We start from the raw sequence: 23749 nt of genomic DNA on the forward strand, positions 1-23749 counted from the left end.
CATATCTTTCTCCATCCCTTCCTGGTGTATTAAAGGGACTCCATCCCCTTGGACAAGCCCTATTTACTAAACTAAGGCACGAACATTACAACTAATGCTGAGTTCAGGTCATTTTATCTTTATACTTCCCCCACTGTCCTTTTGTGGACCCACAAACCATCCATGTACATAATGGTGAGGCCTCCAGGAGTAGTCCTGGGCGTGAGTGAGTATAGAGATTAAAATGACTGAGCTTAACTTAGCGTCAGCTATACTATTCATGCATTAGTGTAGTTAATAGGGCTGCTCTGAGTTGACAAAGTCCCTTTAACCATAAATGTATGTATTTAGCTGGAGAACTTCTTGAATTGATATAGGAAAAAAATTACACATGTTCTTTGTCGAACTCACAAATAAAATACATTGTTATAAGACAGGAGACATCATTCCATCCTCCTGAGGACACAATTTCGGCACAGTCCTCCTCGTCGTAGGCATTATTAGGTTCTCCTTGCCGCCACTTGTTGAAGGTCTGCATTGGTGACCGGTCAGAATACATATAGTGACCTTCTTTTTCCAGGTCATTTATCCCAATGAACACTCTGCTGAGGCCAGCCTGGTTGATGTAAGAGGCAAGCAGACTATTTGTTGTCTCGTCTTTGGGCATGCTGAGTGTTCCTCCTCTTCCTTGGCAATAGGATTGGGCTTCGATATATTTCTTCTCTTCTTTCACCAGCAGGTAAATCTTAGTATCTGTCTCTCGCACTCCAGCAACAACTGCAGGGGAGGGCAGTGCTGAAAAGTGAGCACTCGTATTTCTATAACAGTCTTAATGTACAACACAGCAGTTCAGGTAGATAAAAAACCAGAAAAACATGTATGGTTGGCAACCCTTTCAGCTGCTGCCTTGACAAACTCTGTACAAACTTTGTAATAATTTTCTACACCAACATTAGAAAATTGTAAAGAAACCTATTTTCAAATACCCTATTAGATAATTATGAGTTCATAGAGGCGGGGGGGGGGGGTACCCTCTCGGGAACCCTCCTCTATAAGCCACAATAGATAATGGCTATAGAGAGTATCTCTTGTTCTGGAGGTCTTAGCTAAAGATAAGTGAAGTTTTGAAAAATTCAATCCAGCATCTTCGCTGAACTTTGTCAAGAAATTTGATTCGTTACTAAATACTTTCTCACAAATCACTTTTCATTGTATAGAGCGGGCGCAATGACAGGGAACGGAGATTGCGCCACCCCCCATGATTTAACATATCAGAATGCTGCGTTCAACGCTGATTGCGGCATCTGAGACTCACATTCAGGTGCTCAGGGGGTTAATCTGCGGTTAAAAAATATATATTATACTCAACGTATCCACTTGATCACGGAGAGGACATTCACTTCTGTCTTGATTGAAGAAAACCGGGCAGAGGTGAGAGTGATGACGTCACCGTGCGCGGCCAGTGTGATCACGTGGTGACGTCTTCACACTTGCCGCAGGTCCTTTGGTGGGTTTTCTTCAATCAAGATGGGAACAGACGGCCTCTAAGTGATCAAGTGGATGAGGTGAGTATAATTTTTTTTAATTTTCAGCCACCAGAAAAATGGATTGTTTAAACAGACACTTATGATACTGAAAAAATAAATGAAAACTTTTAAAAAAAAATTTTTTTATATTACCATATTCTGACCCCCATAACTTTTGCATGATTATGTCTACTGAGCTGTGTGGGGGCTAATTTTTTGCGGGATGATCTGAAGTTTTTTTCATACCGTTTTGGATTGTTTTTGATTGCATATTATAAAAATTTTTGGGGTAAGAGAAGTGAGGAAAAAATGCCAAATTGGCCATTTTGATGCTTTTTTCCGTTACGTCATTTGCCGTATTGGAAAAATATTTTTATATTTTAATAGTACGGGCATTTTCGGACGCGATGATGACCATGATGTTTATATTTTTTATTATTTATGTATTTATTTTTGTATTCTAAGGGAAGGTGGATGATTTTAATTTTTATATTTTTTATATTATTTTACTTTTTTATTTTTATTTTTTGTAGCCTCCTTAGGAGTCCACAATCTCCAATACTTAGTTTTTTATTGAATACTTATATAATCCCATAGGGAATATAGAAAACCTTAAAGGGCTTCTGTCACCCCACTAAACCTTTTTTTTTTTTTTTTGCTTACTTATAATCCCTACACTGCGATAAATGCCTACATAATCAAATTAATCATTTTGGTCCTGTAGATTTTGTTTAAAACATGCTTTTAAAATATACAAATTACCTTGCTACCAGCAAGTAGGGCGGCTACTTGCTGGTAGCAGCCGCATCCTCCGATCCTAAAGACGCCCCCTCCGCATTGTGATTGACAGGGCCAGGGAACGGAATCGTTCTCTGCTGGCCCTGCCTGTTAGCATTCAAAATCTGGCGCCTGCGCCGCGGCCGTACCTGTCTTCAATCGGCGCAGGCGCACTGAGAGGAGGCCCTCGCTCGGCCGCTTCATCCTCAATGCGCCTGCGCCGATGACGTCACATCTACACCCGGCGCAGGCGCATTGAGGATGGAGTGTGCCGATTGAAGACAGGTACGGCCGCGGCGCAGGCGCCAGATTTTGAATGCTAACAGGCAGGGCCAGCAGAGAACGATTCCGTTCCCTGGCCCTGTCAATCACAATGCCGAGGGAGCGTCTTTAGGATCGGAGGATGCGGCTGCTACCAGCAAGTAGCCGCCCTACTTGCTGGTAGCAAGGTAATTTGCATATTTTAAAAGCATGTTTTAAACAAAATCTACAGGACCAAAATGATTAATTTGATTATGTAGGCATAAATCGCAGTGTGGGGATTATAAGTAAGCAAAAAAAAAAAAAAAGGTTTAGTGGGGTGACAGAAGCCCTTTAAATTGCTGATTTCCTATATTGGCCTGCCACCTGCTGGCCAACATAGGAATTGCAGCTCTAATACGCTGGGATTCTTCAGAGAGACCCAGCCCATTAGAATCAATAATCGGCAGCCCCGATCGCCGCACGCTTCCAGGTTTTTCACCATTGAGATGTTGTGATCATGGCATCTAAAGACTGTAATGTCCGAGATCGGCATTAAAATTTGTGGTTGGGGGGAAATTATTATGTGTGTAGTCTAATGTACATTTTCTGCCATAGGAACATATCAATCCCTGAGCATCTGACACCCATGTAAAATGCATTTGTGTCAGTAGAACGTCTTCCACTGGTGTGCATGGTTACAGATCATTGTGTGCTCTTGGTAGCACTAATTCTGTCATCTCCATAGTCTCTAAATGTTGTCTCATCCTTATTCATTTTTAGAAAAATTTGTACATTTTTCATACATTCATTGATTGAATAATGTAACACATACCATTTTTGACAAACTTTAGCTCTGTGGTCAGCTGTGTCACCAGGATGTCCATCTCACCAACAGCTTTCCTCAAATGTCCACATTCACATGGAATACCTAGAAGGACATGTGAGCGTATTTCATACGTCAAGGACAAATAATGCTCCGGAAACACTGCATTGGTCTTATCATGTATAAAGTATCTGGCAGGGTGATCAAAGTGGAATAGCACTATGTGTACGTGACCAGAGTTTTGGAAGTTGAAAGCTAGTATCCCAAGATGGGATTAAATGTGTTTACTTGGATGCTGTCACATTTTTACTCGTCTAGGGATTGAATTGGTTTTCCCATGTTGTGGAAATTTTATTATGCGGACATTTTACTTTAGGATGTGTGTGTGTTTTTATAGTTTGTCATCTGTCTCCCTGTGTCTTGGAGAAATGTCTGCTTTTAAGACATGCATATCTGCCTTGTCGGTATACTAGTACCGTATACTGACAATAGCTGTAGCAATGTCTCGCAGATAATTTCAAACCTATGGGAACCAGTAAAATGATCTTTATTAGACACTGATCACCTTTGAGCAGTATTGAATGAGGTCCATGCTGACAGGGATGGGGCGTGTGCATTGTCTGCCTAGCCACATTGATTGCCCCGCCCTGTCCTTTGACATCACTTCCTGCATGTTATAACTTCCTGTATCCTTGTCTTGGGCCAGCCCCTTTTACACCTTTTGTTAGTAAATAAAAGGTGAGCAGACTGGGGAGCACGGGGGAGTCTCTCAGAATCTTCAACCAAGATGGTAACAGATGTGTGGCTCTCTGACTGGGGCTGAGAAGAGGGACTTTCTTTTTCCTTACACAAACTTTGATGCGAGCTGATTGCAACTATTAATATTTACTACAACACCCAGGATAACCGCTTTTTTCCTCATGTCTTCTAGGTGTCTTCTAGGCGTAATACAACTGTGATAGGGCAACCACACATTACTGGTTCAGCTGATTGCCAACGAGGCTTTCTTTTGAGGAAGGTCTGTCATGCCGTTTGAAAATGACACCACAAACTATACAACATGTCATGATATAGAAACATAAAGATACCTGGTTCTCCATTAGGACCTGGAAGACCCATATCACCAACATCTCCCTTGTCACCTATCAGGAATAAAATGTAATACCCATTTATTTTGCACAATTTACATTAATTCAGTAGACATTAGCATTCAACATAGTATGAGAACCTATGACTTGTAATGAAAGGCATCATAAGTCATAAGATGTACATATTACGGGCTTAAAAAGGTTTTCCAAGATTTTTTACCGATATCTCTCCTGTGAGCACTTCAGCGTTCTCTCTTCTTTTCCTAGGCCGAGTGACGACATGTTCATCATCAGTTACAGTGGGGGAAATATTTATTTGACCCCTCACTGATTTTGTAAGTTTGTCCAATGACAAAGAAATGAAAAGTCTCAGAACAGTATCATTTCAATGGTAGGTTTATTGTAACAGTGGCAGATAGCACATCAAAAGGAAAATCGAAAAAATAACTTTAAATAAAAGATAGCAACTGATTTGCATTTCATTGAGTGAAATAAGTATTTGAACCCCTACCAACCATTAAGAGTTCTGGCTCCCACAGAGTGGTTAGACACTTCTACTCAATTAGTCACCCTCATTAAGGACACCTGTCTTAACTAGTCACCTGTATAAAAGACACCTGTCCACAGAATCAATCAATCAAGCAGACTCCAAACTCTCCAACATGGGAAAGACCAAAGAGCTGTCCAAGGATGTCAGAGACAAAATTGTAGACCTGCACAAGGCTGGAATGGGCTACAAAACCATTAGCAAGAAGCTGGGAGAGAAGGTGACAACTGTTGGTGCGATTGTTCGAAAATGGAAGGAGCACAAAATGACCATCAATCGACCTCGCTCTGGGGCTCCACGCAAGATCTCACCTCGTGGGGTGTCAATGGTTCTGAGAAAGGTGAAAAAGCATCCTAGAACTACACGGGAGGAGTTAGTTAATGACCTCAAATTAGCAGGGACCACAGTCACCAAGAAAACCATTGGAAACACATTACACCGCAATGGATTAAAATCCTGCAGGGCTCGCAAGGTCCCCCTGCTCAGGAAGGCACATGTGCAGGCCCGTCTGAAGTTTGCCAATGAACACCTGAATGATTCAGAGAGTGACTGGGAGAAGGTGCTGTGGTCTGATGAGACCAAAATAGAGCTCTTTGGCATTAACTCAACTCGCTGTGTTTGGAGGAAGAAAAATGCTGCCTATGACCCCCAAAACACCGTCCCCACCGTCAAGCATGGGGGTGGAAACATTTTGCTTTGGGGGTGTTTTTCTGCTAAGGGCACAGGACAACTTATTCGCATAAACGGGAAAATGGACGGAGCCATGTATCGTGAAATCCTGAGCGACAACCTCCTTCCCTCTGCCAGGAAACTGAAAATGGGTCGTGGATGGGTGTTCCAGCACGACAATGACCCAAAACATACAGCAAAGGCAACAAAGGAGTGGCTCAAGAAGAAGCACATTAAGGTCATGGAGTGGCCTAGTCAGTCTCCGGACCTTAATCCAATCGAAAACCTATGGAGGGAGCTCAAGCTCAGAGTTGCACAGAGACAGCCTCGAAACCTTAGGGATTTAGAGATGATCTGCAAAGAGGAGTGGACCAACATTCCTCCTAAAATGTGTGCAAACTTGGTCATCAATTACAAGAAACGTTTGACCTCTGTGCTTGCAAACAAGGGTTTTTCCACCAAGTATTAAGTCTTTTTTTGTTAGAGGGTTCAAATACTTATTTCACTCAATGAAATGCAAATCAGTTGCTATCTTTTATTTAAAGTTATTTTTTCGATTTTCCTTTTGATGTGCTATCTGCCACTGTTACAATAAACCTACCATTGAAATGATACTGTTCTGAGACTTTTCATTTCTTTGTCATTGGACAAACTTACAAAATCAGTGAGGGGTCAAATAATTATTTCCCCCACTGTATGTGGCCTAGGAGCAGCTCAGCCCCATTTAAGTGAATGGGGCTGAGCTGCAATACCACGCACAGCCGCTATACAATGTGCTGTGCTTGGTAAGTAGGGAGAAGGCCGCAGTGCTCACAGGATCGCTGCTGCCTTTTCAAATAGCTGATCGGTGGGGGTCCCAGGTGTCGGACACCCAACGATCAGATACTAATTGCCTATCTTGAAGATAGGTCATTAGTAAAAAAAAAAAAAAATTGGAAAACTCCTTTAAATAGATAAATACCTTTAGAACCAATAGGGCCAATCTTCCCATGACGTCCTATGCCTCCTTTTACTCCTTTATCACCCATTTCACCTGGAAAACAAAACTATAAGTGACAGATTTCTGTACATTTACATCCTAATTGTCAATGCATTGTGCAGCTAAGATATATATATATACGAAAAACGGACAGCACTCCAAAAAGAAATGAAATTTATTCACCCATGTGACAAAAAAGAAGCGACATTTTGGCTCAACAATAAAGCAGTGGCTGGACTGAGGGGGGGCGGAGCCCCCTTTAGGGGAGGCCCCCATGACGGGGGTTTGGTTTAGTGAGCTGGGGGGGGGGGGAGTGGTCGGGCTAGGGGAGAGGGAGGGGGCTTTGGCAGGGAGAAAGGTTAGGATAGGTTAGGTGGTGTGAGGGGGTGGAGTTAAGGGGTTAAATAGGCAGGGAAGAGGAAGGCTAGGGGCCATTTTAGGTAGAGAGAAAAAGCTGGTACATCACCGGAGAGATGCAGCGTCTGGAGGCCATGATCGGCGAGTTGCGGGCAGCAGCTGAGGTGAGGGGCCCAGCGTGGGCTCAAGAGCAGATCCAGCTGCTGCTGGGGGGGCCGAGTGAGGTGTCCGTCTTGCCTCACTCACCTGTGTTACGGCCGCGGCGGGCCAAGCCGCCGGCGCGCCTTTCCCCATCGACTTCCCCCCCTCGGGCTCAGCGCCGTATTAGGAGCCCCTCCCGGGACCCTCCACGTCGGGTGCCGCCGACACCAGCTTCCTTTAGGCCCCGGCGTGGGAGGAATCCTCACTGTAGGCGGAGCCTTGTGGGTGGCCGGGCCCGGCCATCCACCCCTGCAAGCGGCGACGGCGTGGGAGCGGGACCGGGTACTGCGGGCGCCTCTGTAACTCCTGGCACAGGGACGGCCCCTCGGCGTGGGAGGTCCGGCATACAGCGCGGGGCTGCTGCATGTGGATCCGGTGGTAGCAGCAGGCCCCAGGTTGCAAGCAGCACGAGAGGCTCCGCCCCCAGGAGCAGTTATGATGACATCGTTAACCCCGGCGTCCCTGGTTTGCATAGAGCCAGGGGACAGGAGTCGGCCGATCCCAGGAGATGTGAGGAGGTCCAGACCGTGGAAGGATCCTGTTGCAACGCGCGTTCCTGCCCTGCCAGGAGGCAGGGTGAGGATGAAGGTTCCAGCGACATGGTCTATCCGGGAGAGGACGTCCCTGGTCCCAGCGGTTCCAGGGGACAGAGAGACGGCGACAGCGTGAGGCAGAGGAGGGATCTTCAGGAGTCAGGACTTGCGGCTGATGGGAACACAGCGCCCAGGCAGCCAGGTGAGATTGCATGGGGTCCACTTGCGCAGGTAGTGCAGGGTGTGGGAGCTGGGGTGGGGGGTGTCTCCCAGTTAGAGTTGAGTAAGGGCCTGGGGCAATTGTTGGGGGGTCTGGCGGGGTTGGTTGCTAGTTGGGGGTTGATTGGGGGGACGCCGTTACAGGCCTGGGGCGTGCAAGGTTTGGCTGCGAGCGCAGGGTCGTCGGTGGAGCCGCAGCGGGGGTTGCCGTGTGTGGGGGTGTCGGTACAGACGCAGGCGGGAACGGAGGGGGAGGAGGATTCTGTTCGGGTTGATGATAAGGCTAAAGGGGAGGTTTATGTTTGCTTTGAGGGTCCGTTGGGGGCGCATATGAAGTCGGAGGTGAGGGAGAGGATTTGGAAGGGGGAATATGTGGAGATATTTTCCCTGCTTCCTTTGGAACCCTTTAATCTGGATAGGATGCGAAGGGAAGATGGTAAGCGGGAGGAGGAGGAGAAGCGCCGGTATAGGTTAATACTGAGGACGTTTGCAAACTGGTTGCAGGCGTTCGCGATATTGGCGAGTGTGATTGGGGAGAAGACTCCGGAGGCTTGTTCGGGGTTGTTCTGTTATTTGGACGCAATCGGGGAAGCGTATCGGGTGTATGGGGGAGTGGCGTGGTTGCGGTACGACGAACAGTTCCAGCAGAGGAAGGCGGTTCGCCCGGAGATGCGGTGGGACCATAAGGATATTGCCTTATGGCTGAAGGTTACGGCCCCAGTGCGTTCGGGGCAGCCCTTTCGTGGGGAAGGTAGTAGTGGGGGGTCGGGCAATACAGCGGTTGCCTCAGCGAGGGGACTGTGTTTTGCCTTCAATGAAGGCACCTGTAGGTTCGGGCCTAAATGTAAATTTAAGCACGAATGCTCAGGCTGTGGAGGGAATCATGGGGCAGCGCGGTGTTTTAAGGGAGGCAAGCAGAGAGGGGGTGATGGTTTTGGAAAAGGGGGTGACGCCGGTTCGGCTGGAAAGGATGCAACCGTACTTAGATAGGTACCCCATTAGGGAGGCGGCGGGTTTGTTGGTTTTGGGTTTTGCGGAAGGTTTTCGAATTCCGTTTGTTCCGGGTGAGGCGGTGTTGCTCAGGAAGAATTTGCAGTCTGCTAGGGAGCATCCGGAGGTGGTGGGGGAGAAGTTGGGGAAGGAGGTGATGCTGGGGCGGATGGCGGGTCCGTTTTTAGAGCCACCGGTTTACAATTTGCGGGTGTCACCGCTGGGAGTTGTACCTAAGAAAGAGGCGAATAAGTTTCGCCTGATTCATCATCTGTCGTTCCCGAGGGGCTCCTCGGTCAATGATGGTATTGACCCGGCGGTTTGTTCTGTAGTATATACATCGTTTGACGCGGCGGTCGGTTGGGTGAGGCGTTTTGGGGCGGGGGCGTTGATGGCAAAGACTGATATTGAGGCGGCGTTTAGGTTGTTGCCGGTTCATCCGGACTGTCAGCATTTGTTGGGATGTTTTTGGGATGGGGGGTTCTTTGTGGATCGGTGTTTACCCATGGGGTGTTCGTTGTCGTGCGCTTAATTTGAAACTTTCAGCTCGTTTTTGGAGTGGGCAGTTGTGGACTCGTCGGGTTGTGAATCGCTGATTCCTTACCTGGATGATTTTTTGTGTATAGGCCCCCCGGGGTCGCCGGTATTGTTGGCAACGTTGAGCTCGGTTTTTGAGAGGTTTGGGGTCTGGCGGAAGGTAAGACGGTGGGGCCGGTAACAGAATTGAGTTTCCTTGGCATAGTGATTGACTCGGTGAGGATGGAGTGTCGGTTGCCGGGCGATAAGCTGGAAGATCTGAAAGGTTTGGTGGCTAGGGCGATTCGGGCAAAAAAGTTGCAGTTGAGGGAGCTTCAGTCGCTGTTGGGGAAGCTTAATTTCGCTTGCCGGATAATGCCCATGGGGCGAGTGTTCTGTAGGCGGTTGGCGCAGGCAACCGGGGGGGGGGTGGCTCCGCATCATTATATTCGGTTGGGAAGGGAGCTGCGGGCGGACTTACAGGTTTGGAGTTCTTTTCTGGACCATTACAACGGTCGCTCGCTGTTTATGGGGGGAGTTGTTGAGGCGTTTGATTTTGAGTTATTCACGGATGCGGCGGGGGGTTCAGGTTTTGGGGCTTTTTGTGGAGGTCAATGGTGCGCTGGAGTGTGGCCAGCTGTTTGGGTGGAACGGGGCTGGGTGAAGAATCTGGCTTTGTTGGAGTTGTTCCCTATTCTGCTGGCGGTTGTGTTGTGGGGAGAGCGGTTCCGGGACAGAAAGGTTTGTTTTCACTGCGACAACATGGGGGTGGTTCAAGCGATAAATGGGCTGTCGGCATCGTCGCCATTGGTGGTGCGGCTGCTGCAGAGGTTAGTGTTAGAGTGCTTGTCACTTAATGCTTGGGTTGTAGCGGTGCATGTGCCGGGGGTTGACAATTGTATTGCTGACGCCCTTTCTCGTTCGCAGTGGAATCGTTTTCGGCAGTTGGCTCCGGAGGCGGAGGCGGTTGGATTGGAGTGTCCGGGTTGCCTGTGGGAGCTGCTGGAGGAGCATTGATGGGGCTTATTCGGGCGTCATTAGCTCCGGGTACGTGGGATACGTATATGAGGGCTTGGAGGGTGTGGGATGACTGGTGTGCCGCTTTGGGAGGAGGGATTGAGGAGCCGGAGTTGGTTTTGCTAATGTTTTTGGGTCATGGTAGGGAGCAGGGTTGGTCGGTTAGCAAGATAAACAGTTACATGGCCGGGTTGGCTTTTGGTTTTAAGGCTCGGCGGATGGTGGATGTGACAAAGTCATTTTTGGTGGTGCAGGCATTGAAAGGTTGGAGGAGGATGGGTGCTGGGGTGGATGGGAGGAGGCCAGTCTCGTTGGGGTTGTTGCTTAAGTTGGGGGGGCAGTTGCAGACGGTTTGTCGGTCAGAGGGGGAAACGCGGTTGTTTCGGTTGGCTTTCTCGCTGGCCTTTTTTGGGGCTATGCGGGTGGGGGAGTTGGTTTGTTCGTCGGTGAGTCGGGTTGGGGGACTTTTGAGGAGGGATGTTGGGTTGTTTGAGGATAGGGTAGAGTTTATTATACGGCGGTCAAAGACGGATACGTTGGGTAAAGGGAAGAAGGTGGTGCTTTTCCGGGTGGAGGATTGTGACATGTGCCCGGTTCAATGTTTGCGGGATTATGGGATAAGGGGTAGGGACGGGTCCCCGTTGTTGGTTCATGCGGATGGCACCTTTTTGTCTCGCTTTCAGTTTTCTGCTATTTTTTCAAGGTGTTTGAGCCGGGTGGGGGTGGATAAGGTGGGGTATTCTAGCCACTCCTTTAGAATCGGGGCAGCGACAGAAGCGGCTAGATGGGGTATGGGTGAGGACGTTATTAAGAGGATTGGCCGTTGGGAATCGGCGAGGTTTAAATCTTATGTGCGTTTGGATCGCTTATAAAGTGAGGAGGGTTGGTTGGTGTTAGGTTTGTTGTGTTGGTGCAAAGCTGCGGTATTGTTCTTTTTGTTCTCTCGTTACAGATGCGGCGCCCGCTCTGGTGTGGATTGTGGGGCATTCCTATGTCTTCTGGGGGGCCGTCCGGGCAGCGGTTCGGCCGGACGGTCAACAGCTAGGATTTGACAGGGAGTCTGCGGTGGTAAGGTGGATTGGGAGGCGGGGTATGGTTTGGAAAGGGGTGCTGCCTGAAATTCATAGGTTGGTGAGAATGGATAGGGCACCGGATGTGTTGGTGGTACATGCGGGGGGCAATGATTTGGCGGCGAAGCCTATCCGGGAGTTGATTAAGGAGATCAAGTGGGATTTCTTACGGTTGTGGTCGTTATTTCCGGATATGGTGACCGTATGGTCGGATATTGTTCCCCGGCAGATGTGGAGGGAGGCTAGGTCTGTGGATGCGGTGAATAAGGGGAGGATAAAGGTGAACAGGGCAGTCGGGCGTTTTATGGCTAGGAACGGGGCGGTGGTAGTTAGGCATAAGGATTTGGAGGCTGGAACGGGGGCTTTTTGGAGATCGGACGGAGTGCATTTGAATGCGGTGGGGCTGGATATGTGGAGTTTGGCGTTGCAGGAAGGCATTGAGGTGGCCCTGAGGTTGTGGAGGAACGCCCGGAGTTGAGGTGGTCAAGTCCGGTCGTTGGTGGCAGTGGGGGGGGTCCTTGGAGTTGGGCACGGTGGAATCTGAGGACAATTGGGGGGGCCCCACGGTGGGGGCTGGACTCCCAGGTGGACCGAGCGGTTGTGGTGAATCGAGGGGGGGTCATTCGATGGTGCCTTTGAGCTGGGCGGTACGGCTGGAGGCAAGAATGGCTCACCCCGGTTCGACAGCTCGATGTTTTGGGGCTTCAAGGACCTCCCCCCATTGGGGTTTTTACTGTATTATGTTATGTTATGGTTGTAAATGTTATTTAATAAACGGCTGCTGTGGCCATTACATTTCCAATTGGTGGTCCGAGTTTTATTGGGATTAGGGCTCTGGGGCGGGAAAGTGTAATGGTGGTTAGAGGTGAGTAAGGTGGGTATGAAAGTAATGGTAGAGGCGAACATGGATAACCAATACCCTCGTCAAGCCTTTCTCAAGCATAGAACACAGTGCAAAGTGAAGTATATATAGACCAAACAATTCATCAAATCAATGTGCATGATACAAAACATCAGTGTGTTATTAATTACATGATTGATTAATCTACAGATATACATTTTAAATAGTGATAAAAACAGTGATCGATTGCATAACACATATAAGAAATAATGCGACAGTGTGATAAAAATAGCAATGCTGCAAAATATACAGAATTCATACATATGTAGTGTCCCACTAGGTAAAGGTGGGCACTACACAAGGGTCAATTGGTGTGCGTGTTACTTCTACTCACAAGGGACAGAAATGTTATATTTTATTATGCATTTAATGTATCTTCTAATGTGTTTTTATATGCAATGTTCCCCTGTGTAAATGTGTAAGCAGGCCTAGTTGGGTGTAGTTAGACATCCCAGACACTAGAGGGAGATAGGGAGCCCCTAGTATAAATGTTCAGGCCCAGACAGGGAGAGGGAAGTTCAGAGTCAGGAGTCTGCAGAGACAGAAGTAAGAAGGCACCAGCCAGAGATATGCTGAGGGCCTCCTCCTGACATGCAGCTTGACAGCCCTGGCTGCTAGCTATGACCAGGAGGCTAGCGAGGAGTCCTAGCCGGCCTGTAGTCCAAGAGAGCCTCAGTTAGCTCTGAAGACACCCCAGTTGCAGGACAGAACCTCCTGGGAGAAACCCACAGTCCTTCACCAGTCAAGCAAGGATATTACAAGCAAAGATAAGTAACACTGATGGGCAGATGCTTTAGGAAGCGAAGCAAGGATTTAATACGAGAGGAAGATATATATATATATACCAAGGATTTAAGCCAGCATTTAGGCATCCGGGCCTTGGGATTGAAACCAGACAGGAGTTCTAGAAAGGAACAGTGTACACTATTTCTGAGGAAACGTACAACCTGATTCTGAGTGTGTTGTGGATTTACCCTCTGAGTATCTTGCATGATCAATACCTGCCATCTTGTGAACTAAGCCTGCTTGTGATCTAAAGGACTGTATTACCATCTGCATGTACAAAGTTGGACTGTTAAGTAAAGCAACATTTGGTTCACTATACCACCTGTGTACCTCACTTATTCCAACTATAAATCGGTGTGCCACCGTTACAGGCACTGGCGTCACGAATCCAAAAGGGACCTTGCCCCAGGCACTCAAAATACCTGTAACATCCAGGGCACCTCATCCACCATCAGGCCTGGTCCCTACATACCGAGTGTGCCCCAGAGGAACTGTGTCTACCTCTCCTTCACTGCCTCATGCCTGCCCAGGGTTCTCCTCCAATACAGTGAGCAACCCTCGATTGCCCATAACCGTGACCTCACTTCGCAATACCCTGCAGGTCTGGCGTGCTGCACATATGTAGATGATAAAGTGCATATGTGCATAATAGTGGTGTAAATGACCCAATAAAAACATAATCAAGGGGCGAGAACAAAGGAGAAGAAAACATAAAATCCTACCCAACAGGTGGATCAGAAGTCTCATATGTTGTAACGCCACATTCAGCGTGTGGTTTGTCACAATGCGCATGCTCCAGGTTATGTCATCGGTGTGTGGAAGCAGGAAGTGACACGCAACGTTATTTAACGCATGCGCACCTCACACCTGCTATCCACACAGCCATCTTAAGTAATGTTTCTATTAGGTGGTGGTGTGCGCACGCACATAAGCGTAATAGAATAGCATCGCCATATTGGAATCTGGCGAACTGCCCAGAATATTAATACGAGCCAATAAGGAACTCATAATGCTCGAAGAGAACTGCTAACATGTATACGACATGAAGGAGAGGACACGCCTCTTCAGAGGGGTGAAACCTCACCAAGGTGGACATCTCAGACAAACGTGTACAACATGTTAGTGCCGTACACATTGAGTGAGTGTACCAAGTGGTACCAGTATATCGCAGCCAAGTCAAGGGATCTCCTAATGAACAGAAAACATATGTGCGCATTAAATCCACCGTAACCACACCTGAAATAAAAACATAGTGACAAACAAAAATAAACAAGGGGATTTCTATAGGTCCAACTGCTGTGTACGCCTGCTCCCATCTCCCAGTTCTCCCATATCATAATCCATGTATACTGGAAAGAAGAAAAGAGAAAAAAAGACAATTACTTTTCTATATAGACATAGTATATTAATAAAGTGTTCCAACTCAACATAACCACTATATAGGAGCAGAACAGAACAGAGCCTACAGAGGGAGAGGGCAAGTCACCTATCAAGTAACACTCCAAAGATTGTATTCAATGTTAACCATGGGGTTTAACACCGTTTAGAGTATGTATCCAATACATCTCTCTTTTTTTTAACAGAAATAATCTATTGCCACCTCTCCTGGGTAAGGGGACATGATCAATGATCCAACATTTAAGATCATGTTCAGTGTGCCCCAAATCTGAGAAGTGTTTGGGTACTGGTAGATCAGAGCGTTTTTTGTACTGTCATGCCCTGCCCTGTGAGTGATCTGAGAAGATCTGTCAGACTTGCGGCACGTGAGCCTATCTGACAGATTGCTTTCTTGTGGTGTTGGGCAGGATCCCACCTCCTCACAGGTTCTGCTCATTTGTTAGTGATGCTATTTATCTCCGCCTCTCACTATAGCCCTTGCAGTTTATAGTTTCTTCTGGAGTTCTCTGCTGGTGCTTGGAGGATCTCCTGCTCCCAGTCCGTCTTGAGAAAAGTCCTCTTTTCTTCCCTTTTGTTGTATTTCCTGGCTAGGCCTCAGGAAGACATTGGTTCCTTCATCTCAATGTTTTGTATCATGCACATTGATTTGATGAATTGTTTGGTCTATATATACTTCACTTTGCACTGTGTTCTATGCTTGAGAAAGGCTTTATTGTTGAGCCGAAACGTCGCTTGTTTTTTGCCACATGGGTGACTAAATTTCATTTCTTTTTGGAGTGCTGTCCTTTTTTAGTTTTTTACATTTGGGCCTTGAGCACATGCCCTGGGACATAGCACCCGTCCTATGTTTTTTCGCTGCCGGCATTTTTATATATATATATACATACACAGTACTGCGCAAAAGTTTTAGGCAGGTGTGGAAAAGATGCTACAAAGTGGGAATGCCATCAAAAATAAAAGTGTTAATAGTTTAAATTTATTCTCTAGCAGGACAACCACACCAAACATACAGGAAAAAGGGGGGCGAGTAGGAAAGGGGGAGGATTTACTATAGTTTAACAATGTACCACCTATGAAACATTACTATAGATTGCCTACATATTGCAAACCGACCTCACATGGGGTGACCCATACATGATTAGGATCCCCCTGTGGCCAGTATTAATAGATAAATATTATAATGGATGTTTTTCGCTGCGTCGAGATTCTTTTTTTGTGCATTATTATTATTTGTTGTTTAAAGTGCTCCCTTTGGTACATTTATTAGCAACTTTCTCAGCATATGTTATCTGCCTGTGATATGTCCTATTGAAGGGTTTAAATAGGTGACTTGCAGACTAGGTACGAGGACAGGGAACCCATACCATCAAGGGGTGTCCCTGGGCTGAGGACTAGGAAGGGACAAATAGGGAAAGAATAGGAATTCCCGTGTCCATACATTCCGTTTTTTTCTCCCTGTTATATACGTACCTTAGACCATCATCTATGATCCTCGGTGGTTAACATCTCTACCAAGACATGGAGATCTCTACAAACTGTGAGTAACATCAATGACATTATCAGTCCTGCTGATGGAGGTATCAAGTATATTGCTTAAATGTGCCGTAGGACCTACCTGATCTGGGCTTGATTTGAGCTCCAATTTTAAAAATTACCTGATCTGGGCTTAATTTGAGCTCCAATTCTAAAAGTTATATTTTATATATTTTATATGTGGGAAGGTGTTTAAAGTGAAGTTCAAGCCTAGATTCACAGAATATCTGCGGTTAGGTCACCAAGATGTTTAGAACAACCTCCCTGCCGAGTTCCTTCAAAAACTATGCAAGTGTATTTAGAACAACAGAAAGAGACTTGGTCAGCACTCTTATGGATCAGTGAGTGTGGACCCACTGTGCCTTTTCAAATAGCAGATCTGAGGGGATCCCTGGTGTCGAACCCCTACAGATGAGATCAGTTGAAAAAAAATCTCTGAAAACCCCTTTAACCTCTGTACAGGGATATGGCCTTTGCTACAGGTAAGCAAGCGGACTACTACTTCCTGGTATAGTCCCAGTGTAGCTGAAAGCTGACCCAGAGGGGTCAGGGATTGCAGTGCAAGCACCAGAAGCTTGGGATATAGAAAATGCAGGTATAGTCTGAACAATCACTAAGACTTGAATGCAGGTTTCTGAGATCCAGACAGCACACTTGAAGCGTAGAGGATGGAAGACACAGGATAAACAGACAGGCACGATGACAGTGAAGATGCAGATAAGGCAGGTAGACTGGAAAATGCTGGAACACACAGGAAGGGCAGGTACAAGCTGGACCACAGACAGGAACAAACGCAGGATAAATGCAGGTAAATTGCAATAGCACAAGACTATAAAAACACCTTTGCAGCTCACTAGGGTGCCTAAGGCCTCATGCACACGACCGTTGTGTGTTTTGCGGTCTGAAAATTGCGGATCCGCAAAACACGGATTGCGTCCGTGTGCGTTCCGCAATTTGCGGAACGGCACGGACAGCCATTGATTTAACTGCCTATTCTTGTCCGCAAAATGGACAAGAATAGAACAGGTTATATTTTTTTTGTGGACCACAGAACGGAGCAACGGATGCGGACATCCGCATCTTTTGTGTCCCCAATGAAGTGAATGGGTCCGCATCCAAGCCGCAAAAACTGCGGCTCGGATGCGGACCAAAACAATGGTCATGTGCATGAGGCCTAAAGCTCAGGCACTTTTTTCCTGGAGACATATCCAGGGAACCCAAGCCATTGACTTGTTAAGGTTTTGGAAACGCGAGCACAGCCCCGTTAAGAGGCCAGAGGTGAGTGCACTCACTGTAAGGAGACAAAGGCTGTAGCACAAGGTAGAAGCATGGAGCCAGCAGCATGATGAGTAGCACAGGTAGGGGCATAGCTAAAGGCTCATGAGCCTTGGGGCACGAGTTCAGCTTGGACCCCCCTTTCCTTAGTACCAGGGAATACATTACCTTTGTGCTGCCTGAGGCAAAAATTGAAACAGCCCCCCTCATGCCAAATTCTTGACCTAACATAGTAACATACATAGTAACATAGTTTATAAGGCTGAAAAAATACATCTGTCCATCCAGTTCGGCCTGTTATCCTGTGCAAGTTGATCCAGAGAAAGGCAAAAAAAAACTGTGAGGTAGAAGCCAATTTTCCTCACTTTAGTGGAAAAAATTCCTTTCCGACTCCAATCAGAATAACTCCCTGGATCAACGGCCCCTCTCTAGTAAGTATAAGGCTACTTTCACACTAGCGTTCGGGGCTCCGCTTGTGAGTTCCGTTTGAAGGCTCTCACAAGCGGCCCCGATCGGATCCGTCCAGCCCTAATGCATTCTGAGTGGATGCGGATCCGCTCAGAATTCATCAGTTTGGCACCGTTTGTCCTCCGCTCAGCAGGCGGACACCTGAACGCAGATTGCAGAGTTCGGGTGTCCGCCTGGCCTTGCGGAGGCAAACGGATCCGTTCAGACTTACAATGTAAGTCAATGGGGACGGATCCGTTTGAAGATGACACAGTATGGCTCAATTTTCAAACGGATCCGTCCCCCATTGACTTTCAATGTAAAGTCAAAACGGATCCGTTTGCATTATCATGAACAAAAAAAAAGAAAAAATTATAATTTTCTTTTTTTTTTTTTTTTGTTCATGGTAATGCAAACGGATCCGTTCTGAACAGATCTAAGCGTTTGCATTATAGGTGCGGATCCGTCTGTGCAGATGCCAGACGGATCCGGACCTAACGCAGGTGTGAAAGTAGCCTTACCTGTAATATTATTACACTCCAGAAATACATCCAGGCCCCTCTTGAATTCCTTTATTGTACTCACCATCACCACCTCCTCAGGCAGAGAGTTCCATAGTCTCACTGCTCTTACCGTAAAGAATGTGTACAAACCTTCTTTCCTCCAGACGCAGAGGATGTCCCCTTGTCACAGTCACAGTCCTGGGGATAAATAGATGATGGGCTAGATCTCTGTACTGACCCCTGATATATTTATACATAGTTTTGATAATCTTTCAGGGTACTGTAGTCCCCCCATTCCAGTTATTACTTTAGTTGCCCTCCTCTAAACCCTCTCCAGCTCTGCTATGTCTGCCTTCTTCACAGGAGCCCAGAACTGTACACAGTACTCCATGTGTGGTCTGACTAGCGATTTGTAAAGTGGTAGGACTATGTTCTCATCATGGGCATCTATGCCCCTTTTGATGCAACCCATTATCTTATTGGTCTTGGCAGCAGCTGCCTGACACTGGTTTCCACAGCTTAGTTTGCTGTCCACTAAAATTCCTAGATCCTTTTCCATGTCAGTGTTACCCAGTGTTTTACCATTTAGTATGTACTGGTGACTTGCATTATTCCTTCCCATGTGCATAACCTTACATTTGTCAGTGTTAAACCTTATCTGCCACTTCTCTGCCCAAGCCTCCAATTACACAGTTTAGTGTCATCTGCAAAAATTGATATTTTACTGTGCAAGCTTTCTACAAGATCATTAATAAATATATTGAATAGAATAGGGCCCAATACTGACCCCTGTGTTACCCCAATAGTGACAGTGACCCAGTGACTGAGTGTGTACCGTTATTAACCACCCTCTGTTTTCTATCATTGAGCCAGTTACTTACCCACATACAGATGTTTTCTCCCAGTCCGAGCATTCTCATTTTATATACTAACCTTTTATGTGGTACAGTGCCAAATGCTTTGGAGAAGTCCAGATATACGACATCCATTGATTTGCCGCGGTCAAGTCTGGAACTTACCTCCTCGTAGAAACTGATTAAAGGTGTATTCCTATCTGGAAGATCATATTTCAAAAGTTTCCACTAGTGCCATAGATTATTTTTGTAATTAGCATCTATTATTTAAAATGCAGCCATTTTGATGAATTCCCTTCGCTCTTACCCCATTTTTTACATGTGGCAACCCATAGATACGGCCACTGCTCCACAGCTGCATCTATGGGCCGCGCTTGCGCAGACCACACTTACTTTTCACCCAGGCAGCCGGTCATTCACACAGGAACGTGAACGCTAGCCAGACATGCGCTAAACTTGTTTCTTCTCTGCCGCATCTGATACAGAGCCGCGCAGGCTCTGTATGCAGCGCGGCCTTCCAAGTGAGCGGTGGAGAGAGGACGTGCCCATACGAGCGAGCGGCAGTACAGAGGACGTGCCCTGCTAGAAGACAGTATATGTAAGCAGCAGGATAACATCATCCACTTATCCACCAACTATTTTATTTATTATAAACCATCAAAGGGGGTTGTCTGGGGACAATTCTATGGAATGGAGGGACGCTGGGGACATGTCACGGAAGGTGAGGGAAGAGAAGCAAACCAAACACAACAAAATAAACACAAAACAACAGACTAGGCCCCACAGCTAGGGAACAGGGAAAGGTCACCTCCTGACTTTTCCTGAGCCCTTTCCCTGACTGCTACCAACATGAACAAATCTCGATGGTAGAAGTGTTCATGCACTCAAACCTAATCCCTGCTGCAACTGATACAAACCCTCAGCTAGGGAGCAGGATGAAGGAACCCACGTCTACCTAAGGCCTAGCCAAAACAAACAACAGAAGGGAAGGATGGAGGACTTAAGTGAAGATGGACTGGGAGAAGAAGATCCACAAAGCACCAGCAGAGAACTCCAGAAGAAACTATAAACCGCAAGAGGCAGGAATAAATAGCATCACTAACAAACTAATGAGCAGAACCTGTGAGGTGGTGGGATCCTGCCCAAAGCCACAACAAAGCAATCTGTCAGAAAGGTTCACGTGCAGCAAGTCTGACAGATCTTCTCAAATCACTCACAGGGCAGGGCGTGACAGGACAATTCTGTGGAATGGAGGGACGCAGGGGACAATTCTATTGAATGGAGGGACGCTGGGGCCAATTCTATGGAATGGATGGACGCTGGGGACAATTCTATGGAATGGATGGACGCTGGGGACAATTCTATGGAATGGAGGGACGCTGGGGACAATTCTATGGAATGGAGGGACGCTGGGGACAATTCTATGGAATGGAGGGACGCTGGGGACAATTCTATGGAATGGAAGGACGCTGGGGACAATTCTATGGAATGAATGGGCACTGGGGGAGGACACTATGGACTGTAATGTAAATTGTTTGAATGCAATGTAATGAATGTAATGTTCGAATGTAATGTAAATTGTTTGAAAGCATACAAAGTAAATAGTGACACTTTGTAAATATTTTTTTCCCCTAATCCAGTACCACATAGCTGCGATTCCTGCTCACTTTACAGTGTGTCATCGTGTTGAGTCGTGAAACCAACCCACTAACTGCCTGAAGCAAGCTGCCTGAAAAAATAAAATATTTAGAATTATTAAAATGACTAACTTTCATTTTCAATTTCAAAATTTACAAATCAAAAACCTGTTGTTTCTGATGTCTATTAGAAAAAAATAAATAAATAAAAAATATATATATACACTCACCTAAAGAATTATTAGGAACACCATACTAATACGGTGTTTGACCCCCTTTTGCCTTCAGAACTGCCTTATTTCTACGTGGCATTGATTCAACAAGGTGCTGATAGCATTCTTTAGAAATGTTGGCCCATATTGATAGGATAGCATCTTGCAGTTGATGGAGATTTGAGGGATGCACATCCAGGGCACGAAGCCTCCCTTCCACCACATCCCAAAGATGCTCTATTGGGTTGAGATCTGGTGACTGTGGGGGCCATTTTAGTACAGTGAACTCATTGTCATGTTCAAGAAACCAATTTGAAATGATTCGAGCTTTGTGACATGGTGCATTATCCTGCTGGAAGTAGCCATCAGAGGATGGATACATGTTCTCATTCTGTTTACGCCAAATTCGGACTCTACCATTTGAATGTCTCAACAGAAATCGAGACTCATCAGACCAGGCAACATTTTTCCAGTCTTCAACAGTCCAATTTTGGTGAGCTCGTGCAAATTGTAGCCTCTTTTTCCTATTTGTAGTGGAGATGAGTGGTACCCGGTGGGGTCTTCTGCTGTTGTAGCCCATCCGCCTCAAGGTTGTGCGTGTTGTGGCTTCACAAATGCTTTGCTGCATACCTCGGTTGTAACGAGTGGTTATTTCAGTCAACGTTGCTCTTCTATCAGCTTGAATCAGTCGGCCCATTCTCCTCTGACCTCTAGCATCCACAAGGCATTTTTGCCCACAGGACTGCCGCATACTGGATGTTTTTCCCTTTTCACACCATTCTTTGTAAACCCTAGAAATGGTTGTGCGTGAAAATCCCAGTAACTGAGCAGATTGTGAAATACTCAGACCGGCCCGTCTGGCACCAACAACCATGCCACGCTCAAAATTGCTTAAATCACCTTTCTTTCCCATTGTGACATTCAGTTTGGAGTTCAGGAGATTGTCTTGACCAGGACCACACCCCTAAATGCATTGAAGCAACTGCCATGTGATTGGTTGACTAGATAATTGCATTAATGAGAAATAGAACAGGTGTTCCTAATAATTCTTTAGGTGAGTGTGTGTATGTGTGTATATATATATATATATATATATATATATATATATATAATGAAACTGATTGTTCATGGGAATGGTTTGCCAAATAGAATAATTATTAGTCTGGCAGATGCTATACAGCTGTATAGCCAGACATAGCTAACATAGCTATTTCTCTTGATGGAAGAAAGTACACTCTCACATCAGCAGTGTGATTGACTGGCTGTAAATACAACTTTTTGAAATGTCAGCCCCCACCCCTCCCCCACAAGCATTGAGGATGTCACTACTACATATGTGTCTTCCCCTCCCCCACCAGCGATGTGGCTGAACCGCTTCATATACTGCACTAGTTTATCTGTCCATTCCCCCCACCCCCCAGCATTGTGACTCTCTAGCTATAGCAGCAAATACTGCCCTGCAGTATTTAGGCTACTTTCACACTAGCGTTTTTGTTTTCCAGTATTGAGTTCCGTCACAGGAGCTCAATACAGGAAAAAAACTGATCAGTTTTATCCTAATGCATTCTGAATAGAGAGTATTCTGTTCAGTATGCATCAGGATGTCTTCAGTTCAGTCACTTTTAAGTTTTTTGGGACGGAGAAAATACCGCAGCATGCTGCAGTTTTATCTCTGGCCAAAAACACTTGCGGGAATGCCAGATCCGGCATTCATTTACATTGAAGTGTATTAGTGCCGGATCCGGCACTAAGTTTTCCGGCAAAACGGATCCGGCTTTTCGATCTGCGCATGCGCAGACCTTTAAAAATGCAAAAAAAAATTATACCGGATCCGTTTTTCTGGATGACACCGGAGAGACGGATCCTGTATCTAAATGCATTTGTGAGACGGATCCGCATCCGGATCCGTCTGACAAATGCCATCAGTTTGCGTTCGGATTGCCGGATCCAGCAGGCAGTTTCGGCGACGGAACTGCCTGCCGGAATCCTCTGCCGCAAGTGTGAAAGTACCGCTTAGTAGATAGAAACACACAGAAACACTCCAATAAATAAAGTAAGGTGCTACACCGGCATACCTAGCTATGCTGTTTGAAAATGCAGCAGTACTGTGTATTGTGATGTAACACCTTATTTTACTAGTATGAGTTAGTATGTTTCTGCTACAACATACAGCAGGGAAGCATTTGGAGCTATAGCTACAAAGCCATAGAGCTGGTGGGGGAGGGGAATAGACAGATGTAGTAGAGCTGTATAGGAAGCTGTTCGGTCACAGGGGGAGGGGGGGACAGATGTAGCAGAGCTGTATAAGAAGCTGTTCAGCCACAGTGCTACAGGGGACTGGGGAAGACAGGTGTAGCAGAGCTGTATATGAAGGGATTCAAACACAGTGCTGTCAGTGGAGAGGAAGACATGTAGCAGAGCTATATTAGAAGCTGTTCAGTCACAGTGCTGGTAGTGAAGAGGAAGACAGATGTAGCAGAGCTGTATATTAAGCTGGTCAGCCACAGTGCTAGAGGGGACTGGGGAAGACAGATGTAGCATAGCTGGATATGAAGTGATTCAAACATACTACTGGTAGTGGAGAGGAAGACAAATGTATCAGAGCTGCAGGCCCGGCGCTATAATAAGGCAGACCAAGCGGCTGGTTAGATGGGGGGGTGGAAGCGCTT

General features: G+C 46.4%; 1 protein-coding gene across 3 annotated transcripts in view; it reads right to left on the bottom strand.

Annotated features, from left to right (window-relative positions):
- Positions 1–209: 209 nt before the first annotated feature.
- COLEC11 (collectin subfamily member 11) overlaps positions 210–23749 on the bottom strand; it is a 119016-nt gene continuing 95476 nt past the window's right edge. For 2 of the 3 annotated variants that reach the window (XM_040427543.1, XM_040427545.1), the window contains exons 4-7: positions 6614–6685; positions 4437–4490; positions 3358–3453; positions 210–774 (exon numbers count right to left, since the gene is read on the bottom strand). In XM_040427543.1, the coding sequence (XP_040283477.1) occupies positions 365–774; positions 3358–3453; positions 4437–4490; positions 6614–6685 (632 nt within the window). In that variant the 3' untranslated portion in view covers positions 210–364. The remainder of the gene's footprint in view (positions 775–3357; positions 3454–4436; positions 4491–6613; positions 6686–23749) is intronic. The other variant, XM_040427546.1, reaches the window with a different exon arrangement.

This window comes from Bufo bufo, chromosome 4, assembly GCF_905171765.1.
Source record: "Bufo bufo chromosome 4, aBufBuf1.1, whole genome shotgun sequence".
NCBI classification, from domain to species: Eukaryota; Metazoa; Chordata; class Amphibia; order Anura; family Bufonidae; genus Bufo; species Bufo bufo.